The sequence below is a fragment of the Myotis nattereri genome (assembly GCF_964212035.1).
Source record: "Myotis nattereri genome assembly, chromosome: 12".
In the NCBI taxonomy this organism is placed as follows: Eukaryota; Metazoa; Chordata; class Mammalia; order Chiroptera; family Vespertilionidae; genus Myotis; species Myotis nattereri.
This window is the reverse complement of record NC_138087.1, coordinates 79,676,328-79,703,629: the sequence shown is the minus strand read 5'-3', so window position 1 is coordinate 79,703,629 and position 27,302 is coordinate 79,676,328. Positions and strand designations below refer to the sequence as shown.

Below are 27,302 nucleotides of genomic sequence, written 5' to 3'. Positions count from 1 at the left end.
AGGGTCCCAGGTTCGATTCCGGTCAAGGGCATGTACCTTGGTTGCGGGCACATCCCCAGTGGGGAGTGTGTGGGAGGCAGCTGATCGATGTTTCTAACTCTCTATCTCTCTCCCTTCCTCTCTGTAAAAAATAAATAAAATATATTTTTTTTAAAAAGGGAATTAGTGGAGATATTTTAATATTGCTGTTTGCCCTTTCTCTATAATAGAAGTGTGAGAGATGAAAGGAAATTAGTAAAATGTATATGAAAATAATATATAAATTTATTAATAAATAAACAGTAACAAAAGGATATAACAACAACAGAGGCATGATATAAAAATGACAAAAACAACAAAACATGATATAAAAACAACAGTGATGCAAACAATGACTAATAAAGTGATTAAACTTATTCTAATATCTCCCTGTACACCACATTAAGAGTAAAAACACTTTCAGAGTGCTTGACTAATTTCCCTTGTGATAAAGTACTTAGAACCTTAACTGTAACATCACATGCTCTTCAAACTCGAGAGAAAGCAACATATAACTGACCATGTGCAAAAACAGGTTCAGGTAGGAATATGCCTACTTTGTCTAGAGTTTGTCCTTGTGATTTATCAATAGTCATCACAAATGCTGGCATCATGGGAAACCGTCATCGAATCAATTTAAATGGGAGGCCAGTGTCAGATGGGGACAAATTAATTCTTGGAATCAGAACAGCCTCTCCCTCTGCAGATCCTGTTAATACTTCAGCTTCGGTAATGTTAGGTCGTAATCTTTTGATAATAAATCTGGTACCATTACAAAGACCCCATTTACTATTGAGGTTTCTCAATAGCATGATGATTGCATCCACTTTCAATTTTAATTTATGACACGGCATTCCCGAAGGAATACTATTATTGATAAATTCGATGGGAAAATTTTTCTTTTCAGCATCATCTGTGGAATCAGTGGAATCATCACTCAAATATGTGTGAAAATCTCCATCGAGTATATCCAAAATTTCTTTAATTTTTGAACATGCTCATTTTTTGGACAAAGAATTGCATGTTTAGATATGTGTCCCCTGCAGGTCTCCTCACCTCAGATTTGTCTTCTTTAAAAAAAAATGTTTTTATTGATTTTAGAGAGGAAGGGAGAGGGAGAGAGAAACATCAATGATGAAAGGGAATCGTCTGTTGGCTGCCTCCTGCACACCCCTCACTGGGGACCAAGCCTGCAACCCAGACAGGTGCCCTGACCGGAATTGAACCGTGACCTCCGGGTTCATAGGTCAGCGCTCGACCACTGAGCCACCTTGGCCAGGCAGATTTGTCTTTTTTGAAATACTCTTCACTAATGCGTTCCTCTGCGTCGCAGCCATGTGGTAGTGCAGGGGAATTCTAGTCAATTACAGATCTGCTTGGACTTCATGTTTAAAGGCTGTTTCTTTAAAGGATCCTGCCTGTTCAAATTCCACAAGCCTGTGGGCTCCTTACAACACCCCTGACTTAAAATTAAGTCTAATTCCAAACAGGACACAAGACGTCAAGAAGAGTGTGGCACTTTGACCCTGTTGGTGATTAGCAGCTCCGGAGGGGGGGTGGGGGGGGGACTCCCTGAGGGCATTGTCAGAATCTCATGGAGGATGTAAAGTTTGAAACAGCATATTAATGATCGTGATGGAATCTTTATGTGTTATATTTGGGAAGTGAAAAATACATATAACAGACTAGAATATAACACTCCCCAGGTTTTTATTGGCTGAAGGAGATGGGTTCAGGGAGGAAAAGTTTGTTTATCAAGGGAGATGTGGGTTGTACACTGACAACGGGGCTCTTTGCTAAGCGGCTATCTTACAGCGATCTCATGCTTTAGATTTTTCCGATTTTTAAAAAATCTTCTCTGCCTTCTAGCTTGGCCCTTTCGTCCTGCTATAGCCGAGTGTACCAAAGCCTCGCCAATCTCATTCGCTGGTCGGACCAAGTGATGCTCGAAGGTGTGAACTCAGAAGATAAAGAGATGGTGACAACGGTGAAGGGGGTCATCAAGGCTGTGCTGGACGGAGTGAAGGTATGGTCGGTGCCAGGCGGGCCTGGGTGTTCACCGCAGAAGAACTTGTCCCGAAAACCTAGTGAATTAGAGTAAACGTCTCTCGGCGTCTCTGCGGTCAGTGTGCTCTGCCTGGTAGCTGTGTCATTCTCTGTGGTACGAAGGGCTCGTTCACCCTTGGGAGAACTCATCTCCCTCTCGTCGGAAAAGCTGCCAGAGCAAGCGGCCTTCACCGAGCGTTGCATTAGGTGTTCCGCGAGGCTTTGTGTGAAAGCTCTGGCTGTGCGTTGGCCGCCGGACGAAATGCAGTGGAAATGGTTTTGCGCTGACTTTCAGCAGGACGCCCAGCATGTCAGCCGCTTCCTTTTCATGTCCTAACGCCTGGATCCCTTGTAGAAAAGCAGGATAGAGATGCATAGGAAAGGAAATTGTCTGTGTTTGAAGTCCATGATGTGGTCTGAGAACCTACTTCCCAGGGGAGTCAGAAACAGCATCATAGGACATTACGGATCCTAGTGAAGGTGGGAGCAAAGGCCACAGGATCTGGGATTATTGAGAAAATGCATCCTAGCATGAGGAGCAAGGCAGAATGTAGGGGGAGGGCCTGGAGGTGAGGACTAGGCTGTGAGCAGTGGGAGGGGAGGCCCTGCTGTTATGTGAGACCATCAAAATGTAGTGGGACGGGGGAGTAGCCTGGGATCTGGCTAGGTTTGGAGCCCAGGTTCACCACTTCATGTAGTCAAATCTGTCAATATTTTCCTCTATAGTTTCCCATTTTCCCCAGTCTAATATTACAAAAGTGACTTTATCCTTCTATAGTTTTAGGCTTTAAAAATGCTTAGATCTTTATCTATGACATGAGGTAAGGATCCGGCTTTATTTTTTGGATGAATAACCTATTTTCCACCTTTATTTTTTTTAAAAAAATATATTTTATTGATATTTTACAGAGAGGAAGGGAGAGGGATAGAGAGTTGGAAACATTGATGAGAGAGAAACATCGATCAGCTGTAGTGTGTGAACGTGAGCAGTTGACTCGAGTGCTCTGTACCTAAGTTAACTCACCTATAAATTGGGTATGATAACGGTAGCATGTGTCACAGTGCGGTAAGAGGGGTTAAATTAGTTAATGCAAGCAAAGCTCTTAGAGCATTACTTGTCACATATCAAACCTTAGCTGCTGTTGATTATTAATTATGTGGTGTGAGACAGATGCCTAAACAGATCTCTTGGCTTGAAAAAAAAAGTGTGTCCTCCTCCTTTCTAGACCTTTCCATCCAAAATTATAGCTGAGGTACTTACCCTAGGTCAAAATTAATTTCTCCCCACTCAGCCATGTGTCAGATTCCTGAAAGCGGCTCTTAGTTAACGTTCCCCAGAAGCTCTGGAGAATAGTCAGGACCCCCACGGGTAAACATTTCAGAGGGAAGGTTAAGACACTGTTGCTTAGCATCACCAACTGCTCCAGCATGAGCTGCGGTGGCTGGGAAGGCAGTGCTGCCCACCTCGAGCCCGTGCAGGGCCCTGTGTCTGCTGGGACCTTGTGGAGTTTATTTAGAGGGCGTCCAGACTAGATGACATCAAAATTTCTCCAATAGCTCCCAGATTCCCTTCGTTTCCAAAGTGATTAGGTCCTACGTTATCTGTTTGGCAGTGAGACTTAAGGGTGCAGCCCAGGGTGGCTGTTGTGTAAGAACTTACATCACATTCCACAATCAAAGTCAGTCACATACACCATCCCATTCGATCTTCCCAGCAGTTCTTTGCAGCCAGCAGGGCACAGTGAGAGCTGGCCTGGGCCCCACTCCGTCAGCGGAGGCTGGGGTTCTGGCTCACACAGCCCTGTCTTCCTGTCCAGGCTCTGGAAATGCTGTTATTGGACATTGTTAGTTTTCAGGTGACATTGTTAAGGTTTCCCTCTACCAAGTTGATTATGATGAGATATTCAAAACAAGTGAAAACGTCCAAAATAGAGTTTCGTTGTGACATTCCTAAGTAGACTCTCTGTGGAATCATTACACCACCACTGTATGGGGTGATAGAAAAATTTCTCTGATTTCTCATATTGACCAGGATGAGAGGTAGGGAGGGGAACTATAGATTATGAACCTTTCAGTGTCTAAAAGCAAATAACTTTTCCACAATTGTTTAAAAATATTTTAACCGGAACAGATATTTTCTAGGTGACGTGCTCTGTAAACTCAGTTTTGTTTTATTTATTCAAGAAACATTTATCAAGAGCTCCCTGTGTGCCGGGTAGTGTGATAGAGCTGGGAATATAGTGACAAGCAACACTCACAGTCCCTGACCTGGCAGAGCTTACAGTCTGAAGCGGCCAAGGACAGCACACAAGAACTGTAGTTCTGTCATTATAACCAGGACGGGTGCTGCAAAGAAGAAATGGCCTGTGTGTGCCCTGGGTGTGCAGCTGAGCTTCCTTTCTCAGGATGGTCAGAGACACTTCCCCCAGGAGAGGCAGACGACTAAAAGCCTGAAGCAGGAGCAGGAATTGGCCCGCATTGTGGGAAGCTTTTGTAGTTAGAGTCAGTAAAGGCAGCAGGACCATCAAGGCGCTATAATGTTGGCATTTGTTGCTGAGGTCTAATAGTAACAGAGCTAACACTTCCTGCCCACTCCGTGCTTATAACAACTCTCCAAAGTAGTCATAGTCGCCCCTTCAAGGGTGTGGACAGTGAGACTCAGACCAGTCATCAGTGGCGAGGTCGAGATTTGCACCCAAGGCCTGCTGGACCCCAGGCCCTTTGCACTCCGCATTGCCCTCAGCTGCCGCCCTAGGAAGGAGAAGCATGGTCAGCTGAGGGACTCGCATGCTCCACCTCCAAGTCAGCTGGCGCCAGCCTCTCTCGAGATCCCCTTCAGGCTTAGGACACCTTATAAGCCCATGTCCTAGTTATGTGACAGCCTCCGTGGGCTGAGAGAGGTACAGTACATTCATGGGCATGTGGTCATCCCACAGAGAGGAGAGATGCTGGCAAATTCCTCTAAACTGACTCACCATCTTTCATGTAACTCATTCAGTTGTTAAATGGAATTTTTTAAAAAGGATTGAAGTGTTTTTAACAAACAGGATTACTTTGTTTTGTCCCTGAATGGGGAGTATCATTTATTATTTAACTGCCCCATAAATGTGACTCATTGGCCCTTTAACTTTGGGCAAGTTACTTCTCTGAGTTTCAAGTAGGTTTTTAAATATTTATCCTGAAGAGCTGATGAATGTTTAAGTAAGATCGTGCATATAAAGTACCTGGTAAGTGCTAGGTGCCCAGTAAACGGTGGGTAAGTACTGGTAACTGTAGAAATGTTCGTTTCTACAACAGCTCCCATTTACCAACTTCACAAGGATTTGTGGCTCTTTCCCATGTAATTTCACAAATCTCAGGTTAAAAGATAAACCTCTGCTATTACCTGATCTGCCCCAGGCAGTGTTTTACCTGTGGCCGCCCAAGGCACAGAGACACAGTGACTCTCCCAGGAAGGAATGTAAAGGCCTTCACTTTCCTGTCCTCAGCGACCTGCCCAGCCTAGGGCTGGCTGTGTGGGCCGAGCTCCTCCAGGTCAAACACATACCCCAGATTGTCCTTTCGAAACCTACACCCCAATTCCTCCTAACTTTACCATTTACATTGCAGCTTTCTTCTTATCTCGGCCTGGGCTCTGCTCTGTCCTCCTCACAGACCTTCTAGCCCAGGGGTGGGCAAACTTTTTGACTCGAGGGCCACAATGGGTTCTTAAACTGGACCGGAGGCCGGAACAAAAGCATGGATGGAGTGTTTGTGTGAACTAATATAAATTCAAAGTAAACATCATTATATAAAAGAGTACGGTCTTTTTTTTTTTTTTTTTAGTTTTATTCATTTCAAACGGGCCGGATTCGGCCCGCAGGCCGTAGTTTGCCCATGGCTGTTCTAGGGGGTCTCCTCTGCAGGCCTGAGACTTTCCCTGGCCTCCCCACTTCCCCTATTCACACAACGTTGTTATTTAGTTTTAAAGCCTCATACTGAGAACCTTGGGGTGGCAGCCGGGGAGCTTTGGAATATCTGCAGTTCTGTCACTACCCAAAATTGGGCTTGTGCACCAGATTTACTTTGTGTAACAGGAGTATTTTGAAAGAAATGTTCTCCTGACTGTATCAGTTAGGATTAGGTTTGACTACAAGAAACCTATTTTTGCTCTTTTTTTATTTCTCTTTCATATATGAGAGGCCCAGAGACCAGCCGTTGTGGCTAATATGACAGTTTCACGGATGGTCAGGGCGTAGTCTTCTGCCATTGCTTTCTTGTCGTTCTTGCACATGGATTCTACCTCATGGTCCATTATGGCTGCTGCCCCTCCATTCATTAGGACCACATTCCACCCAGCAAGGAGAGAGGGAGCAGGAAGCTGTGCCTTCTCCACTTAAGAGCACTTCATCACAGGCCTCACAAAACTGTCACTGAACATTTTACCTGACCTAGACACATGCCCAGTAAAATTCTGTTCACAAGGAAGAACAGATATTGTGGGGCACCTTGCTGTCTGCCACACAGCATTTCAAATAAGCCATCTCTTTTTATTCCTCATTCAGCCTGTTTTTTAAATTTTGGATGAAAATTTCAAACATTTGCCGAAAAAAGAGAATCATGTAATGAAGCCTCATCACAGGGCTCCCACAGGTGTCCTCTGGCGGCTAGTCCTGTTTCTTCTGGGTCTCCACCTGCTCCCTGGCTAATTGGAAGCAGGCCCAGCCACCACCTCCTTTCCTCTGTAAATAGCGTGATACATAGCTTCGAACAAGACCAACTATTTCTGTAAAGGGCCAGAGAGTGAATATTTGAGGCTTCTCAGGCTACATATATAGTCTCCATTGCATATTTTTGCTTTACATTTTAAATTTAAATTTTCTTTAATAAAGCATTCTTACCTTCCAAAAAGCAAGGCCGGGGCTGGATTTGGCCTGCAGGGTGTAGTTGGCTGCTTTTAAACAGTTTTTCAATTCAGGATCCAAGGGCAGTCCATACCACAATTCATTAATATAATATACTGGAGGCCCGGTGCATGAAAATTCATGCACTGGAGGGGAGGGGGTGGCCCTCAGCCTGGCCTGTGCTCTCTCACAGTCTGGGACCCCTCAGGGGATGTCCACCTGCCAGCTTAGGCCTGATCCCCCTGCAGTCAGACATCCCTCTGGAAGCCCAGGAACCCTCGGGGCATGTCTGACTGCAGCTTAGGCCTGCTCCCCACGCTGGCCTAAGCCAAGGTGGACATCCTTAGCACTGCCAAGGAGGCGGGAGAGGTTCCTGCCATCACTGCTGTGCTCACAGCCGTCAGCCAGATTTGTGGCCAAGCGGAGCTCCCCCTGTGGGAGCGCACTGACCACGAGGGGGCAGCTCATGCATTGAGCATCTGCCCCCTGGTGGTCAGTGTGCATCATAGTGACTGGTCCTTCCTGGCCTTGGGGTCAATTTGCATATTACCCTTTTATTATACAGGATGTCTACAGTTTCCCCTCCTCTCTAGTTTTCTCCTTGCAACTTACTTGTGTTTTTAGAAAGAGTTATTGCTCCTAAAAGTCCCCTACATTCTGGACTTCGCTGATTCTACCTGTGCAGTCTTGTTTACTGTGCGCCTCTGTCCCTTGAGTTTCCTGTGACTCAGAGGCGGACTAGGATTTGGGGTTTTTGTATTTAGAGAATGCTCTGTAGGTGATGCCGTGGGCTTCCATCAAGGGGCACCGGTCCCTTTCGATGATGTTAATAGCTGTTGGTGGTGATTGCCTGGGCCCATTAACTCATTAGGGCTTGTGAAAGGGTGCCATCCTCATTCTCTGTCACTCTTCCTGCGTTACCTGTGACAGAGAACTTCCCCTTGTCAGCGTGTGGTTATCCCAAGTTGCAGTTCTCAGGGAAGCCAGGGGCAGCACTTCATTCTCCCTTTATTTTCCAGACACCGAAGCAGTGAGTGTGTACAGGCATCCTCTGCTCTGAGGAACTGAGGTGGTTAAAATATTCTGAACGCGTGCATTTAAGTGTGTGATGGTCTAGCTCACGGCGGTATTCTTGATGATGCCCAGGTCCCATCCCTGACTGGTGAAAGCTCCATGTTCCCGGGTTCCTTTTGAGGTGACCCTGGAGCCCTTTGGTGCTTTCCCACTTTCTGGTATGAAAAGAACCTCGAGGCCTCTTCTTGTGCTCATTGATTGATTGATTTTAGGTGATGGTTTTATTGAAATGTAATTTCCATGACATACGATTCACCCATTTAAAATGTACAATTTAATGATTTTAGTGTATTCACAGAGTTGTGCAATCATCACCACAATTTTAGAACATTTCATCACTTCAGGTAGTAACCCCAAACCTTCTCCCATTTCTTCCCATTCCCCCATCCCCAGGCAGCCACTGACTACTTCCTGTCTCTAGATTAGCCTATTCCGGACCTTCCGTATAAATGGAGTCACGTACTGTGTGGCCTTTGTGACTGGCTCCTGTCACTTAGCATCACGTTTTTAAAGTTTATCCGTGTTCTAGACTGTATCACTACTTCATTTCTTTTTATTGCCAAGTAATATTCCATCGTGTAGACACACCACCTATTATTTATTCATGGACAGCTTGACATTTGGGTTGTTTGCCCTTTTTGGCCATTATGAGTAATGCTGCTGTGAACGTTTGCATACGAGGTTTTGTGTGGATGTATGATTTCATTTCTCTTGGGCACACACCTACGAGTGCAGTTACAGTAACTATGCTTGACCGTGTGACAAGCTGCCAGACTTCCTTCCAGAGCCTCTGCCTCGTTTCACTGCCCAGCAGCCGTGAGCGTCCGGTTCTCCCCTCCCCGACGCTTGTCGTCGTTCTGAACCTAGCATCCCTAGTGGGTGCATTGGGACCCTTGCGGTTTGGATTTGCATGTCTCTGATGGTTAATGATGTTGAGCATTTTCGTGTGCTCATTGGTCATTTGTGTATCTTTGGGAAACTAACAGTGGGCACCAGAGCCGGACTTGGATTCCTCCAAGGTCATTGAAGGTGGAAGCGTCTCTGGGGTCATTTTCAGTGGAATAAAATGGACATAGAAATACAGTACTAGGGATTTAGAAGGCATTTCCATTCAGGATCCAAGGGAATGTGAAGGGGTCACCACTGGCGTTTCGGTGACCTGGCAGTTGTCTGATTCACAGTCACGGCTGTGGACGCAGTCTTTCCTCACCTGCCCCTCAGGAGGACTGAAAAGTGTGACGTCTTCTCGGGGACCTGCCTTCTGTCGGGGGAGTGGGGCTCTCGCCAGGTCACCGTGGAGGGCTCTGAATGAGATTAGGGTGTTGGCATGGTAGCGACATATGTGCACACTCAAGGGTCCTCTGTCTGTGAAGGTGAAGGCCAGGTGAGACTAAAGGCCTCCACTGGTCGCTTCGAGCTGGCTGGGTGGTGAAAAAGAAAGCTAGCTGCCCCTCTCGCCCCGCTCCCGCGCAGGCCAGCGACGGGTGGGATGCAGAGCCGCTGCCTTCTCCACAGCCATGAGGTCGTCTGGAACGCGGTGCGTGCTCGCACATGTCTGCCTGTCGCTCCGTGATGCTTTTTCCAGCGTTCGCTAGTTGAGTTCGTCCAGCTGCTTCTCCAGAAAGATGACATTCTAATTATAATTGCTCATGATTCAGTGAAGAATTTGTGGAATTTTTCCTACGTCAGCAGCTGCAAGTACGCAGGCTTCTCTCTGTTCCCTTTGCCCTGCTCATAAAGCATGAATGTGGGGTATCCACCATCCTGTGGCCTGGCCTCTGGCTCCCCCTGATGCCACCATGCTCTTCTGTGTGGCCTGGGGACAACCTTAAAGGACAGGCTGCTTTCCCTTCCTCCCCTGGCCGTGGGCCGCAGCCTGCACTCCACTTGCCAGCTCTCCATGTCAGTAACCCCAGCCAGGGAGCTCTTCCTTACAGATTTGTGGGATTTCCTTTAACTTGTAAGTTGTGATAACAGGAAAATAGTGACCTTCTTTCTTCATCCAGTACTTGGATTGCAGAGATCTCAGTTCCCTGCGTGTCTCTGAGAACAAGTGTCACTTGAGAGACGGTGACACGGCCCTGGGTCTGTGGGTCTGCCTGTGTGTGCTGACATTCTGAATTAGTATTCCAGAAGTAATGCATGTGACGCATGCTCCTTGTAGAAAAGTTAGGACAAGTGGAGAATCAAAGACAGTTATTCCTCGTCTTTCCATGCTGTCACACGCTCTTGTTGTGAGTTGGTTCTTAAAGGCAATCTAATGGTCCATCGTTTATTTCTATCATAATTTATATAATCAGTGCCTTGTATTGAATATTTAATTATGGAAGATGGAGCAGTCTAATTGTATCTATTACATAGGATGTGGTGATGGCCATCGTTTCTGGTTTAATTTTTACACACATCCATGACATTTTCCTTGGCTAAATTATTATAAAAATAATGCAGATATTTAGGGTGCTTGGTATACACTGACAAGTCGTCCTCTAGACAGGCTGTCCAAAGCATTACGCCATTTGCTAGGCCTGGGAGTTTGTATTTTAGTACCACCGAAGCTGGAGACTCTCTAACGATTAGTGACTATTGCTGTTTACATCTGTGAACTTCGATACTTCTTTTTTCTAGTTTGGTTGTTCTTGAAAAAATCCTGGCTCTAGGAAGGATGTTACCTCTCTGCCTTATCACATGGGTTGCGATTCCTGTGAGTGGCATTTTGAGTTTGGAGAGACGTTGCGACTGATTTAGGGACTCGTTGCTGCATTACCCACAGTGTCCATGTTGCCTCCTCTGGCTGTGACTTTCTAAATCAGACGTTCATGCTGGGATGTCCCTCCCCCAGAAAATGGATGCAGAAATTGTGGCGTGGTCTGTCCCCTGGAATACAACTCAGGAATAAGAAAGAACAGACTAATCGTGGCTACAAAAATGTAGTGCATACTGAGCAAAAGACAGAGCAGGGGCAGAGTGGACTGGGAGCTGGGCCTGGGAGGGCTGCGGAAATGAGGGTAGTCACGGGCACAGTTTCTCTTGGAGATGATGAAAAGTCCTCAAATGGATTGTGTTGACAGTTGCACCACTCCATGCACAGGCTAAAAACCACTGAACTGTACATTCTGAAAGGCTGAATTTTATGGCATGTGAGTTGGGTGCCCATAAAGCTGTTCCGAAAGAGAAAATGGACACAAAAGAGTACATACTGTGTGATGCCATTCACATCAAGTTCTAGGCAAAAGTGACCTGAGAAGCAAAAGTTAAAGAGTAGAGTCAGGCAGATTGACAGAGCGGTTGGTGGAAATGATCTGTATTTTCCGAGTGGTTCTTATCGGGGTATAGGTGATCGTCAAAGCTCATCTGGGGGAAATGCATTCCAATGAAAAACAAGTAGACTCTGATGCCATCTTTTCCTCCCCCGGCCCCTCTCCTGCTTCTCCTTCTTTTCTGTTTTAAAAAGTATTTTTTAAAGTTATTTCTTTGGTAGGTGGTATGCCCTGAATTAGCAGTCCATTGGCAAAGATCCCAGCCCGTCACCTCAGTATACCAGCTGCTGCCACACCCATACCCAGCTCACTTTGCAAAACCACTTCCCCCGAAGCCAGAGGTGTGGTCATTAGTAGGCCGCGTCCTGCACAGGATAGAACAGCTTTGGAGAAGTAAAGAGTAATTCTTCCACAAACGGACTGGAATCTGTTCTACCAGGGGAATTACATTGAGTGCTAAACCCAGTCATTGTGAGACAATGGGGTTTGTCATTTCCCCCTTCCAAGAGGAAGTACCTTGATGCATTTGAAACTTCTCGACATGCTCTGAAGATATTTTTGGAGGGCAGGGGACATTTTGGGAAGTCATGCAGATTACCTAAGTCAAAGAATGCTTGCATTTATGGTGTGTGGGGAATCTGTAGGCACAAAGATGTGAGACTCGGGAGTAGATGGCATCTGGTTGTGCAAATTGTACAAACTCAGCAGTGGGGACCCATCCTCACGCCTCACTGCTTTCTCCTCTGTGGGGTGTAGGAGCTGGTCAGGGGCATCGAGAAGGAGGGGCATCCGTCTCCAACAAGCCCAGTGAAACCCAGCTCCCCAGCCTGCAAGCCCGAGGGGTAAGTGCTGACTAACCCTCCAGCCACTATGCTCACGTTGGCTCTACACTCGAATGGCAGCCAGATCGGGCTGCCACGTTGGGCAGGTTGTTTGCAGCCCACATTCGTTTTTCAGTGAGTTCCGGTTAGTGCCTGTGTTACTCTGAAGTGTGTACAGTTCACACATGCCTTGAAGTATTTCCTGGTCTCAAGGTTAATGGTCATTGGGACTCTTTCTAAGGATAGTGTGTGAGTGGCCCAGTGACCCACACTTTCTGTTTCTTGACCACCGTTTCCTAATTGGAAGAACTTTGGGAAGAAGGTTGGGTTTGGGGGATTTGACTTTATCTACTACAGGCCCCTAGTACAGACATAGAATAAGTGTGGAGCATTTTAAAAAGCCTTTAGATCATCTCATTGAAGGATTCCTTTTACAGACAAGGAAACTAAAATGCAGTCAAGGGGACCTGGCCAGGCCTCTGTTGTTTGTTGGTGATCAAACCACACTTGCAAGCCCACCTCTAAGTCATCTGCCCGCCTGGTCACATCCTGACCCTCTTTGGACCTGTGTGCTCTGTAACCTTCTGTAACCCGAGTTCTTTGCAATTCTCAGCCAGTCTGAGCTCCCCCTGACAGACAGAGAGATGGAGATTCTGAACAAGACAACCGGCATGTCACAGTCGACCGAGCTGCTCCCAGATTCTACTGATGAAGAGGTCGCACCCCCCAAACCCCCCCTACCTGGCATTCGGGTGGTTGATAATAGGTAATTTTCTATTTTCCTAGCACTCGCCTCTATTTATGACATCATTTGATGAATGGATGGGTAGAATGAGGTGAAAAGAAGACAGTGCCATTAGGGTAAGAACTGGAGCCCAGCTCCTTGCTTTTTGGAAGCCTTGGAAGTTTGACCTTTCTCAGACGGGGCTTCTGGGAGACTGGGCCCAGCCCCAGCGCCCGCCTCCCCCACACTCCTGGAACTCCCAGCGGCTTGCCTTTTAGCCTTGGCCAAGCGAAAACTGGTCCAATTCCTCACAAAAGGAACAGAAAGGGTTTTTCTGGTTGTAGTTTTTTTGGCAGGTCTGATAGGTTTGTTTTGGCAGAAGGGGAGTGGGGCGGGAGTTGAAAGTGTGAAAAGTAGCTGTGAAGTGTCTTAATAATGAATAATGCTCTACCTTATATCTGTTTAAAGAGTTTTGTTTGGGCTGTTGGTCTGATGGGGATTCTTGATTTGCTTCAGTCCTCCGCCAGCATTGCCACCGAAGAAAAGGCAGTCGGCTCCATCCCCAACCCGCGTGGCCGTTGTGGCCCCCATGAGTCGAGCCACCAGTGGCTCCAGCTTGCCTGTCGGAATTAATAGGCAGGTAATGCAGCCCCATCGAGGAAGGCCAGCAAGGCTCTGGGTTGGGAATGTGTCTCCTCCATCCCCTGCCTTAGTCACCACAGGCTCTCTCAGGCGCTGGAAGTTTCTCTGCAGGATGAGGGGTGGGGGTAGGGAGTGGGGAGGCTGGAGCCCAGGGCTCCAAGCACATCTGAGCTCAGCCCTAGGCCCTCCCCCACACACTCCAGCATTCCTGGAGGCTGCTTGCTGGAAGTCACAGGTGTGGCGTGTTCTGCTTACCTCAAAGGCTGGCCTTTCCCTCTGGTTTTCCCGCTGGCGGTAGATTCTTCTCCAAGTAAACATTCCAGTTCCCTCCCCCCTCTCTGCCACCGTTTCTCAGAAGTGACTGGGTTGTTTTATTTTTGCACACAAGGATTTTGACGGGGACTGTTATGCCCAGAGGCGCCTGTCAGGAGGCAGTCACTCCTACGGGGGAGAGTCGCCCCGCCTGTCCCCCTGCAGCAGCATCGGCAAGCTCAGCAGGTCGGACGAGCAGCTGTCCTCTCTGGACAGGGACAGCGGGCAGTGCTCCCGGAACACAAGCTGTGAAACACTAGGTGAGCTGCCGGCGGCGTCACCCTCCTGTCTCATCGTTCGGGGGCTTCTTTGGGGTCATGTGGCGATGCCAGTCATTCAGAGCCTGGGCCTCCGTCTCCTCACCTGCACATGAGGATGCCAAAGTCTGTCTCTGGAGGAGTTTGAAAGCTGAGATGAAGTAACAGTGTGAAAGATATGAACCCCGGGGAGATGCCCCCGTGTCGCTGTTACTACAGATAATCTGTCGCTGTGCGATTTACTCCCTTTGCCAAAAGTAAGAACCATCTGTGCTCCGAGCTGTAAGCTGTAAGTGACTGCGCCCTCGTTGGTGCTGGCCTCCTGCAGCGTGGGCCGGGGAAGCCTGAAAGGCAGTTGGGTGTGAGGCTGTGAGCATCAGCCGCTCGTGTCCGTGAACTGGAGATCTCACTTCGGAGAGTTCACCTTCAGAACGTAATCAGATTGACAACAAGGTTGCCATCCAGGGACGTTGATCTCGACAATATTAGGACCAGTGATTGCCGGAAATATCTGACTATATTTTATAAAAAGGGTTAGGAAATCAGGCAAATTTGATAAAGCAATTTGGTGGAATGATATATAGCTATTATAAATCAATTGTGTAAAACAAAATTTTAAAAAAATGGGAAAAAAAATCAATTGTGATCTATTGATCAGCAGACAAAATCCTAGACCACTTACATAGTTCAGTGAAAGAAGAAAGAATTCAGTGGGTAGGGGCCTTTTGAGGAAATACATCAATTGTAAGCAGGTGACAGATTGCTGGACTTCGGGTGGTTTTGACATTTGCCACATTTTTGTAGTGATCGTGCATTTCCTTTTTACTCTTTAATCTTCACCCAAGGATACATTTTTTTATTTTAGGGGGAGAGAGAAAGAGAGAGAGAGAGAGAGAGAGAGAGACAGAGACATCAATCAAGTTGCCCCTCCTATGCCCCACAAGCAGGGATCAAACCTAAAACCTAGGTATGTGCCCTGACCAGGAATCGAACTGATGACCTCTCGGTGCATGGGATAGTTGCTCAACCAACAGAGCCACCCAGCCACAGAGCATTTTCTTTTTAACTCAGAAATTCAAAACATACAGGAAAAAATCAAGGACAGTAGTCATAGCCCCATCTGTTCTTGTTGTTACAAGCAGTGAGAAGAATGGAGAATAGAAAAGAAAGCACGGGCCTGTCTAGAGGAGACGGGAGACACGTTTTTTGTCCTGCTGTACTGAACAGGATTGGGCAGCAGCAGGGGGTGGGGTCCTTCCTTTCTGTAGGGTCTTGTGGCTGACGTGTGTCTTTCCTGTTGTGCATGCAGATCATTATGATCCTGACTACGAATTCCTTCAGCAAGACCTCTCCAATGCGGACCAGATACCTCAGCAAGTGGCCTGTAACCTTAGCCCGTTGCCAGAGGCCTTGGGAGAGTCTGGGTCTCCATTTCTCGGCCATCCTTTCCAGTTGCCTCTTGGCAGCTGCCCCCAGCCAGACGGGCCCTTAGCCCCAGGACAGCAGACGGACACGCCGCCTGCCCTCCCCGAGAAGAAGCGCAGGAGTGCGGCCTCCCAGACCTCGGACAGCTCTGGCTCCCGCGTGTCCTATGAGCGGCACCCCTCCCAATACGACAACATCTCCGAGGACGACCTGCAGAACCCGGCCTTGGTGCAGCCCGCCCCCTTCACGCCCTTTGCTGCTATTCTCCCCTTCCAGCAAGGAGGGTCCTCAGCCTCTGTCGAATTTGTGAGTGACTTCACTGCTCCTGAATCAGCGGGTGACCCAGAAAAACCGCCTCCTCTACCAGAGAAGAAAAACAAACACAGTAAGCCTTGTCGAGCTGTCAGGAGGCACATTTTGTCACCTAAATTGGTGGTATGTTATGTGTAATTAGACCAGAACCAAACCACTGGGTTCATAAGTTCATAAAAGGTAGAACACAGGTACGTGGGCACTTCTGGGAGCCTTGCTATGTCACTTCAGTACTGGTGATTGATTGTAAAGCCTGGGTGGCTGACCTCTTTATGGCTCCTGTACAATCTCAGGCCTGGTCTCCAGGAATTTGGCCTCTTGTAGATGGAAGTCAGTTGACCTCCTGGCCTGCATACATGGTGACAGAGAAACAAGTGTCGGGGATTCAGGGCACCATTGCAGCAAGACGTGGGTGAAGCGGGAGGCATGTGAATGTCGGGAGAGTTCCTGCAGCCCCAGGGGGACTCTCTCAGGGTCCCTGAATGGACCAGTTATTATAATACTAGAGGCCCGATGCACGCTGCCTCTGCCTCATCCAGAAGGTCATCCGGTCTAAGTAGCATATTACGCTTTTATTATAGATGATGTTATTGGGGCCCAGGGGTGGGGCTGAAATTTTGGTCATATTTTGAATATTTCAACTGTGTATTTGCCATCATACTAAGTAGAGTTCCACTGGACATTGTCTTTTCTGCTGGTTCCCCACTGCTCCACGCTGCCTGTCTGCCTCCTGAGCCCTTCCCAGTTCACCGGCACAGCTCTGCTCCGTTTTTCTTGGCAGCCTGCTGTCACCATTTAGATGTGTGTGTGGCCACGTCAGCCCCACACAGCGTTCCCTGGCCTCAGGTGCCACATCCAGCAGACAGCGTCTGCATTCCAGGTTCCCCAGGTTGGGCCCCCCTCAGACAAGAGGAGGTCTGGCCCAGTTAGCCGCAGCAGGACTGACCCAGGGGCCATGGGAAGGAGGCCCCCCGAGGATGGGTCGTGTGCATTGCCTCGTTAGAAACCAGGGCACTTCGGAGGAAGCTGCAAATGGCAGCACCAGGAACACGACCTCCTTCACCTCCCTCCACAGAGCGTTTCAGAGCTGTTGGCCCTCCACTCCCCCGCCTTCCCTTGTCTTGAGCAGCATGCCGATTGGGACTCACACCTTTCCTTTCCTTTTCTGGAATCCTTTGAACCCAGAACTCAGGGCAGGATTGCATCTGTGCAAACCGCATCTGTGGTGCTGCCCGGCCGAGGGGCCAGGACCACCCTGCCGGCCTTCAGGACAGGTGCAGGCGGCAGCCCTGTGGGGTGGGGTGAAGGGAAGGGAGGGAGAGGTAGCCACTGTTTTCTTAGAAGAAGCAATTGTCCGGCAATGTTTCCATTAACTTAGGCTTTGTTTTACGCATCAATGTAGCGCTTGTGCCTGCAAACCTGTCGAACCTGCCGAGAGCTTGCGGGGTCTGGGCTAAAGCTCCACACACCTGCATACGGCTCCTTACTGCGCCCTGGCCGGAGGGGGGTCACGAGCCTCCGTTTTATAGATGAGGAGCCCGGAGCCCAGAGGAACTGAGCCTTGCCCAAGATCTGGGCTGCAGAGCAGGCCTTTGCTCCCAGCGCGGTGCCCGCCTCCCACTCCGACAGGCAGGGATCCCTCCTCGCTGAGATCCCGTTCAGGTGGTGACCCCATGCAGCAGGCCGTCTTTTCTGTGCCCTGTGAGGACGCCAAAGGACTGCGGCTCTCTAGGGCTTGGTCCTCCTTCACTTCCCGAGGGGCCCTCTGCCAGCTCCAGCCTGCAACGCGTCACAGTAGCTGAAGGAGAGGAGGAAGTAATCGTCCTTACGTTTGTGATGCAGGCAGAGCTCAGCCACACACAGTCCCGTGTCACAGAGCAGCCTCGTCCTTCAGGTGCTCTGATGTCCCCAGGGTGCCCAGCCCCTTTTGATGAGGGCAGCCCCACAAGGCCCTTGTGCCTGTCTGCCCACGGTCCCGGGTGCCGCTGGAGTGCCAGCCTACCCAGGGAAGCGGGCCACTCTGGCAGGGAGCCCTATACCAGGCTGCCTTAGAAATGAACTGGCAGGTAGTCGGCGTCACTGCTGCTGCTCTGTGCTTGGTCACATTAGGTCACGTCTCATCCAGGTTTCCCTCGTGGCCAGGTGGTGGTGGTCAGTCCTCTTAGGGAGCAGGTGGGCGAGACCACCTTCGTAGACCCCAGTGGAGTCGGTTGTGCAGCCACAGCAGCTAGTCTTTTGGGGGAGGAGATATCTTTGCCTGCCCGCCTTTGACAACCAAGTTCCACACGGTGCTTGTTGGAGCTAAGGCATTTTCTTTTTTTTTTTTAATATATTTTATTGATTTTTTACAGAGAGGAAGGGAGAGAGATAGAGAGCCAGAAACATTGATGAGAGAGAAACATCGATCAGCTGCCTCCTGCACATCCCCCACGAGGGAAATGCCCGCAACCCAGGTACATGCCCCTGACCGGAATCGAACCTGGGACCCCTCAGTCCGCAGGCCGACGCTCTATCCACTGAGCCAAACCGGTTTCGGCTAAGGCATTCTTATTGGTCCCTTTAAATAAAGAAGGCGATTGCCAGAAAGACACACCTAGAGAGAAGGTCCTATCTACCTTGACCCCAGAGGATGTGGAGAAGAGCAAGGCCATCTCGCTGCCTTTGTGCCTGCTTTCTTCAGCTCAGGGTCTAGATCAGCGGTTCTCAACCTTCTGGCCCTTTAAATACAGTTCCTCATGTTGTGACCCAACATAAAATTATTTTTGTTGCTACTTCATAACTGTCACGTTGCTACTGTTATGAATCATAATGTAAATATCTGAGATGCAGGATGGTCTTAGGCGACCCCTGTGAAAGGGTCGTTCGACCGCCAAAGGGGTCGTGACGCACAGATTGAGAACCGCTGGTCTAGATCCTTTGGTTTGCTGACTGGTTTGGGTCTCCAGTTAAGCCCTGACTTTGTAGTTGTTTGAAATTACAAAATTAAGCTCTACAAAGTTGTCCTTGCCACTTTTTCCTGGCATCTGAATCTCAGCTCTGCCTAGCACGTGCTCGTGGCACTTGTGATGGGACCCAAGGGGAAGCACCCACTCAGGATGGTGACTTGGATCTGCCACCCCTTCGCCTGCCGCACAGGGACTTAGGTTCCTTTTCTTTCCAGCTCTCACCGCCACTTCAACTCCCCTTAGCGTGCGTGCAGCAACTCTGCAGGTAAATTTATTAGTGTGTCCCGGGCAAGGGGGCATAACAGTGCCTTTCCCTGCAAACATTGGCCACGCATGTGTAGCGCATATCCTAACACCTGGGTGCTGCCCCCGCTACCTGGACAGGGGGAAAGGTGCTGCAGGATCTCAGGCTGCCTGACCGAGACTTTGCTGTAGGAACGTCAACTGCAGGATCCGGTCACAGAGGTGGATGGGGATGGGAGAGAGGGCTTCTGCTACAACCCGCCTTCATGGCTTCGTAGGTTTGCCAGGTGTCTGCGCATGTCTTTTCCAAACCGTCGCTTCTCCCAGAAGCCTCTGGAGTCTTCAGAACGGCCTGGCTCTGCAGGTGGGGCTCAGGTCACTAACAGTGAGAGTCAGGAATACAGTGAACACCTTTTACAGCCCCCGAGTGAGTCCTGAGGGCTCCGCGCCTGCCTCCAGAGAAGGTGCCTCTGAGGATGAGGTCACTGAGATGTGACAGCTGAGCTCTTTGTGCTCTGACATCTCACCTCCTGCCTGGTGAGGTCCCTGCTATTGTCTGCTTGGAGGTCTGTGGGTGCTGTCATGCTGTGCCAGTGAGAGAGCCTGCCCCTGCCTGCAGGCAGCTCCCCCAAGGGGTAGCAGCGTCAGATGGCGGTGGTAGCAAGGGCTGGGGTTTCCCAGAGGATTGTTGGGGGCAGAGGGTGTGTGCATTTGAATCTATGCCTTTTCTCCCCTCCTCCCCCCAGGGGTTTTCTCTAGCCTCTCAGCTGGAAAGGGAGAGTAGGGTGGCGTTGCTGTGTTTCTTGCACACCCAGTGGGCACATTACAAGTCCCACCCCAGCGGCTCAGCCTGGCAGTGCTGAGGGACACATGTTCCACTTATTCCTTCATTCTACAAATGCTGCGTCCAGACACCTACTGTGTGTCAGCCACTAGTACTACGGCCACTCTGACTGGAGTGAGAGGCAGCAATCCTGTGACATCTGCTTTGAAAATGCGCCATGAACCAGACCTCTCAGCACCTCACCCCCATGGGGACCTTTCACTGAACAACCTCAGCAGCCCTGATGGTCTTCACAAGACAAAGCAGCGGCAGGCGCCCCGGAGTCCCCCCATGGGTCCTGCCCATTCACGCAGCCCCGCCCCTCCTGGGATGGGCTCACCTCCTTCCCTGTCCCCTGGACAGCTGTGTGCTGCCCTCCTGGACCCGTGCCCCTCCGGCCCTTGCCTGGCCTGTGCCCTCTGTGTGGAGGGCTCCTCGCCATCTCACAGAGCTCATCCATATTCTAGACAGGCACCCACTTCTCAGTTCTCCAGGGTCTGGGTGCTGTCTCCTGGAGGGGTGAGCCCCCATGGACAGAGGATTTGTTTTGCTAGTCTCTTAGTCCCAGTACCTGTGTCAGTGCCTAACAATAGTAGGTGTTCAGTAACAATCTGGTGAATGATCAAAGCCCCCAGGTAGCCCTGATCCCTGTGAGGAGAGCTAAGAAGGAAACGAATGAGGGGCAAGGTGGGCTGTGTGAGCTGGGCTGGGGAAGCTGCAGTTAGCTGGGCACAGAGGAGGGTAAGACCCGGAGGGCGGGGAAACGCGTGGGAGCAGCGGGGCAGAACCCCTGAGGGTGTTCCCGGAACTGAAGGAAGACAGCAGAGCTGGACTGAGGTGGACAGCTGTGCTGCCCCGGGAGCTCCACCAGCCCGTGCCCCTCGAGTGCCTGGACATCCCAAGGGCTCTGCAGCAAGGGGACCAGTGCCCCAATGTGCTTTGTAAAAACAGGCTTTATTTCTTAGAGCAGTTCGAGGCTCACAGCGCTGAGCGGAAAGTAGAGTTCCCGTTGATCCCTGCCCCATCGGCCTGTCCACTGTCACCTTCTCCACCCGAATGCCCCGTTGGTGACGTCAGTGAACCTGCACTGACGTGTCTTTGTCCCCCAGAGCCCACAGCTGGGGGCTCCCTCTTGGTGTCCACTCGCTGCATTTGCTCGCGTGTGCCCCCATGTCACACAGAGTGGTCTCTCTGCCCCGCTGCTGGGAGAGGGGGGCCCTCCTGCAGCTCGCCCCCCGGTGCCAGAACCAGGGCTGCCGCTCTCTGTCCGCAGTGCTGGCCTACATGCAGCTGCTCGAGGACTACTCGGAGCCGCAGCCGTCCATGTTCTACCAGACGCCGCAGAACGAGCACGTCTACCAGCAGAAGAACAAGCTGCTCATGGAGGTGTACGGCTTCAACGACTCCTTCAGCAGCGCAGACCCGCCGGACCTGGCGCCGCCCCCCGCCCTCCCTCCCAAGCAGCGGCAGCTGGTAAGCGGCCCCTCCCAGGTCCCCTCCCTGCTGCCAGGGCCACAGGCCTCCAGGAACCAGAAGCACCTCCTCCTCCTCGGGGCAGGGGCAGGGGCCTGGGCTGGTGTGGAACCCCCATCTCCCACATGGGGCTCTCACTTCCCCTGTCTCCTCTGCTGCTCCCCACCTGGGGGTGGGGGTTCCTTTCCTTCCTGAGCAGCCCGTGCAGCTGGGACTGGCTTGAACTCAGAATGTTGCTTTCTCTGCTGACAGTCTCTTGCATTTTTTTCTCTCTTCTTTGACTCCAATATAGATTCCCAGAAAAGAGGGACTCAGAGCACAGGGCATGGTCTGTGTAGGGCCATCTGTGGCTGATTTACATAATGGGCCTAACTAGACAGTGACTTACTCCTCCCCCTGGCCAGGGATGCCCATTGGAGCAGGATGGCTTTAAACAGCCCTGCTGTTGGGCATGGCACCTTCCTCCTCTAAAGAGCACCGTGTAAGGCTCCACACAGGCCGGGGAGCTCAGCTCTGCGCGGGCAGGCTGTCCCGGTAGGCTCGGCCAGGCAGAGCACATGAGTGTGCCTGCTGCATGCCTCTAACCTCTCTTAGCTGCCAGTCTACTAGCCAAGCAGACTCTGGTCAGGCACTAGAACCCAAGCATCCTGCCCAGCCACGCTGTCCAGAAGAGCACCCCCAAAGGGTGTTCTCGCCTCTTTCAGAGCTGCACGTGCTGTTTTGCCCATTTGCTGGCCTGCCTGGTAGTGTTTTAACAAAGGGGGCCGGGGTGACCAGCTGGGCCATCCTCTGTCCATCGCCAGAGGCCCTGACGGTGCTGCCTTGACTCTTCTGGGAGGCAGCGGCCAACTGTAGGACAGAGGTCCCTGGGTTACTCCCAGCCACATGGGGCTCGGCAGTTCTGTGCTTGGGGCTTGAACCCACACCCAACCCTAGGGGTCCCCGAGCCTTCCCAGCTCCGGAGGCTCCGGCAGACCAGACAGAACCACAGCCAGCATTTTGGGAAACAGCCTGTCTACTGGAGGAAAGGCCAAGTGTGGAGTTGGGAGTCCTGGGTTCCAATCCTGCCATTAACTAGCCATGATCACAGGTTGTGCTCAGAGTCTCAGTTCTTTACTGTCCTGCCCATCCCATGAGCGCCTGAACATGCCGGAATACGAATGTAATTGCTCTGAAAATCTTTCAGGAAGGGACCTTCTCTGCGGGAACATAAACACTGCCCTAGAGACCCCTAACCTAAATGTTTGCTTAAATGTCTGGGCCAGATTTCGTTGAGATTTGAAACCAGCCCCTCTGCAGTGTCCACAGCTGCATCACTGTCCTTGGGCATCTTCTCTGTACCGTGGAGCCACAGGCCTCCGGGTGTTTGGGGACAGACCCCTAATGAGCACATGAGGAGCCAGCCTGTTAGAGAGCTCCCAACCTCGCCTCGCTGGCAGGGTGTCCTGAGGGGAGTCCAGAGAGAGCCTGGCAGGGCCTGGGAACTGGGCAGACTCCACTAGAGCACCTCCACACACCGGTGCTTTCATGGGTTTCACATGATCCGCCCCCAGCCCATCACCCCACTTCCAGTAACTTGAGGCTGTGAGCCAGAGAGACTTCCGCATAGCCCACCGCTAGGAGCAGAAGACTTGGGGACAGCTCCCAGGCACATGTGTGACGCCCTCTGCAGGCTGCTCAGCACACCCTCTCTCAAGTGCAGACTCAGGAAGTGTTACCCACTTTACTCACAAAAATGGGAGTAATAAGTACTCAGGCCTGTTGGCACACGTACACTGTGGAGGGCATGGTTCTAAGTGCTTTACGTGGATATAGCCCTCCAAGGTGTTATCCCTATCTTTCCAGATGAAAAGCCTGAGGCCCAGGGAGCTTTAAGTAATACCCAAGGGCTTCCTTAAATGGCAGGGCCCAGATTCAAACCCAGGCAGCCCAGCTCGATCTGCACTCCGCTGAAGGACAAATGAGTCCATGGTCTGCACCACCAAGGAGGGTGGGGGCCCTGAGTAGGTGGGAAAAGGGACTCAAGCGCACTAGGCCTCTCCCCCTCGCACCACTTCCAGGAGACACAGTGTGTGAAAGTTAGCTTTAAATCGACCGTAGGGAAGCGAAGGAGGGGCCAGACTTCCAGGAGACACAGTGTGTGAAAGTTAGCTTTAAATCGACCGTAAGGAAGTGAAGGAGGGGCCAGGAACCTTGGAAGGTGTCTCTGATCCCCAAACCGAGCCAAGAAGCATCCCTCTCCAGAATGTCCGAGCGGAGTGGGGTTGCAGCCTGCTTAGCCTTTGTGCACACACGCCTGACTGTTCTCTGCTTCTCTCCCTCCTTCCCGTCTTCTCTCGTCCCTCTGTCCAGCAGGCCTCTTGTGCTGCTTCTTCCTTCTCCTCTGTCTCCTACTGTGTCCAGCAAACTAAAGTGGCCTTCACCCCCGAGGACGGCAGTGCCACTCAGGGCCTCAGTGTGTCCGTCTCTAACTCCTTTCTCAGCCGGCACGGCAACTTGCCCGTGCCCTCGGTGAGTGCTCCCTGCCGCTCTTCCCTCGGAAATGGTGGATGGTCTTCCGTTTGTAGCCGGTGCCCTCCCGACGTGTGGGCTGCTCATCGCGGACTCTGCCCTTCTGCAGACCCCTACACCGGATGGGGTAGGGGATGCGGGGATGGGTCTCTGTGCTCGAGACCGTGTGAATGGGGGGTGCGGGGATGGGCCATGGTGGTGGCCACACTTGCAGCCATATCACTCAGGCATCGCCTGCAGAGACGTTCTGGCCTTTTTGTTAAATGGGAATATTCCTCACAAAGGAAGCAAAGCCCAGGAGAGCAGGCTCTGCCAGGGCATGAGAGATTGGAGTTGGAGGGCTGTGTCAGTTAGCTTTGGCTGTGTAACAAACTACCCCAAAACGTAGTGGCTTCAAACAGCCGTGACCATTTCTCATTGCTGAGAACACAGGTTGGGAGGGCGATGGTGCTGATCTGGCCCAGGCTGACTTTGGCTGACTTGCTCGCATCCCTGGAGCCTCAGCTGGGACAGCTGGGCTGACCGCCATCCACACCCTCCGTCCGCCTCCATCAGGCCCGCCTGGGCTTGTCCAGGGCAGCTGGCAAGGTTCCCAGGGAACAAATGGAAGCGTGGAAGGTATCTTAAGACCTGGCTCAGTCCTGGCACTCGGCCACTTCCACTGCATTCTCTCGGTTCAGGCACAAGGCCAGCCCGGATTCCGGGAATAGGGAAGTGGATGTGCCTCTTGGTGGCAGTTGCTGGCAGAGGGGATATTTGCAGCCATTTTTGTAAATAGTATTCTTCCGAGACGTAGGGACACTAGCTCCTTAGGAAGCATAGTGTTGTCTTTCACTGGAATCCACATCTGTCCAAAAACCTGAACAGTCGCCGTTCCCCTTCAATCTGCACCCGTGAAACTGGGGGGCAGGCGGGGGCTCGGGGACAGACTTAGGGAAGGAGCCACGTTCGGGACCCTGCAGTCAGCTGCTCCTTGCGCGTTGTTCGTCCTCCCGCCTCCGTCTCCTCCCTGCGTGAGGATTCACACGGTGAGCTTCGGGAGTCCTTCCTGCTGCCCTTGGCTTAGGGCTCCGAGTCCAGTCTTGACTCTGCTCTGAGTCTCACATGAGAGCGCGGGCAAACTCCTAAACCTGCTGGCACCGCCCTCTCCTCTAACTGCAGTTGCCCCGGGGACCTTCCGAGACCCAGCCAAGCTCGGAGTCCCGGTTTGGTGGTTCCCAGGCTGCATTGCTGGGCACCATCCAGTGCCTGTTGTGAGGACCTTGGGGTGCAGCCTTCCTCTGGGTGCCAGGGCCTAGCTCACAGAGCTCTCCGTGTCCCTGCACTTGCCATGGAGAGGGAACACTCCCTCCTACCCACCCCCCACCCCCCCACCCCCGGCCTGTGCACAGACGCCCTCTGTTTCCGTAGCAGGCACTCTGGCAGGCTCCTTTCACAGATCGTGCAAAACTTGGCCCTCAGACAATCCCAGCTCTTGACTGTATTTGCCCTCTATGAACAGAAAGTAAGTGTGGATTATCCTAAGAGTATCTACAAGGTCTCTTTTGAGCAGTTTGGGGTCCCAGGGCTGTCAATGTACTGGACTGTTTGCTATGGCATGAAAGGAAGTAGGAGGGTGTTTTAACTAAGTTTGGGTCTGGAGGGCTGAGGCATCCAGCATCAGAAATATTTGAGGTGCTCAGCACCAGCTCCAAGAGGAGCCCAGGGAATGAGCTAAGGAAGGTGCTTGTTTCGTGGAAGGAAGGCCACCCCGCCCCAGGCTCCGGAGCCGTGGGCGTGGCCTGAATGTTTGGAACACTCTTCACGTGTCCTCTCCACTCTAAGAGGAGCCCCAGACAGGGCTTGGCATGCTCAGAGCGGCCCTTTATTCCCGACTTTCTTCATCCCTTGGTATCAGTCTGGTGTGGAATTCTGAAGGGTGCCACTTGGAACACAGCATGGTCAGATCTGAAGGCAGCTCACACTGTCGTTGGCCCAGTGACCTGCCACTTGGACCAGAAGATTCTAACCATCGAAAACTACTTTGCCAAGGGAATTTTTAGACCATAAACCTCTATGGACCGATCTAAATGGAGGTGGGTGCCGGGAACACATTGCTGTTCCCTCTTCCTGGGACCCCCGAGCACAGGGCCTCTCCTGGCGTGGGCCAGGCAGCAGGAAGGGCCGAGGCTGCAGGACAGCGCCATCGTCCTTGTGGGGTTAAAGGGAAAGCACGTGTGAAGAGTGTAGCTTAGTACCAGACGCGCCGCCGGCATTTGGTAAAGAGGGAGGTGTTACAGCTGTGTATTACCGCACTGAGCGGCTGCTTCCTTTCGGTGGCGGTCCCGGCTGCTTTTCCTCAAGGCTGTACGTCCTGTAAGGTTAGGGCCTGGACTTTACATGCTTGCAAGCGTGGTACAGAGCTCAGCGCGAGCAGCAGTGGCAGGTGCTCCGTGATGCTGACCCAGCCCAGGGGACCTGCTTCACCCACAAGCATGAGCCCTGACCAAGGAGGCCAGCAGGGCCCTCCTGGCCCCATCACCCTGCTTCCCAGCATCTCATCAGAACAAGCCACTGCTGACTCGTCACATGACGGCCTCTGTTGCCATGCATCAGATGCACTGCTCAGGCTGTGGCCAGGAACCCTGCTTCTTCCTCATTTCCCTCTGCTGACCCAAGAGGCTTTGGCTGCCAGCTGCCCGAGAGTTTTACAAATAGTTCCTGGGCTCCTCGGAGTGTTCGCCCGGGGCCTTAACGCCCTTCCTGCCAAATGCCTGCTTGTGTGGCCAACGGTGCCTCTGACGTGTGAAGTCTGATCTGGGCTCCATCCCACAGGGAGGCTTGACACAGCCTTGGGGAAGGAGGTGCATGCAGACCAGCACCCCTCCTGGGTTTCCAAGACCCTCAGGGACCACCTGAGCCCAGGGACCAAACGGTTAGACTCCTGCCTCTTTCGTTAATGCTCAAGGCACTTTGGGTGGTCAGTGCTCTTGGACCAGCTTTGGACACGAGTGCTGCAGGGGACTTGTGGCTCCATGACAGCTTGGCCAGGTGCCGCCCCGGTCCTCAGAAAGGTTATGTGGGACGTGAGCCCGAAGGGTTCTGTCACACACACTTGCCTCTACGCTCATGTTCTCCAGCGGCCTGTCGACCTGCCAGGGCCCTTCCTGCCGCTCTGTGGTGGGACACTTGCCCATGTGGCAGAGGTGCAGACACCAGAGGGAGAAGCCGAGCCGTTTGCTCAGAGCTTAAGTAAGAGCTAAGGTTAGACTCCAGGTCTCCATCGTGAGAAATGGTGTTGACATTTATTCAGTGTTGATTTGCAATCAATATTGAGACCTGGGAGGGCTGGGGGGGAAGTCCCCACATTGGCTGCCATCAGAAGGCCTTGGTGGTGCCCTCCCTCCTGGGAGCACACGCACACCTTCCTTCCCTCAGCTGCATCCCTGAACTGAGGGTCCTCGAGAGACTTGCAGCCAGGGGAGCAGTGGGCAGCGGCAGCTCATCCGGGGCTAACCCACTGATCCTGTCTCCAAGGCCCCTCTTCTCTGACTGCT

General features: G+C 51.5%; 1 protein-coding gene across 1 annotated transcript in view; it reads left to right on the top strand.

Annotated features, from left to right (window-relative positions):
* The window catches only part of RAPGEF1 (Rap guanine nucleotide exchange factor 1), a gene marked incomplete at its 5' end in the record, with an annotated part of 143,593 nt that overhangs the window by 90,713 nt on the left and 25,578 nt on the right, over window positions 1-27,302 (top strand). Inside the window, 8 exons of the mRNA XM_081103177.1 lie at window positions 1,888-2,044; window positions 12,035-12,120; window positions 12,713-12,865; window positions 13,340-13,463; window positions 13,854-14,037; window positions 15,344-15,844; window positions 21,056-21,255; window positions 23,608-23,766. Of these exons, the coding sequence (XP_080959303.1) occupies window positions 1,888-2,044; window positions 12,035-12,120; window positions 12,713-12,865; window positions 13,340-13,463; window positions 13,854-14,037; window positions 15,344-15,844; window positions 21,056-21,255; window positions 23,608-23,766 (1,564 nt within the window). The remainder of the gene's footprint in view (window positions 1-1,887; window positions 2,045-12,034; window positions 12,121-12,712; window positions 12,866-13,339; window positions 13,464-13,853; window positions 14,038-15,343; window positions 15,845-21,055; window positions 21,256-23,607; window positions 23,767-27,302) is intronic.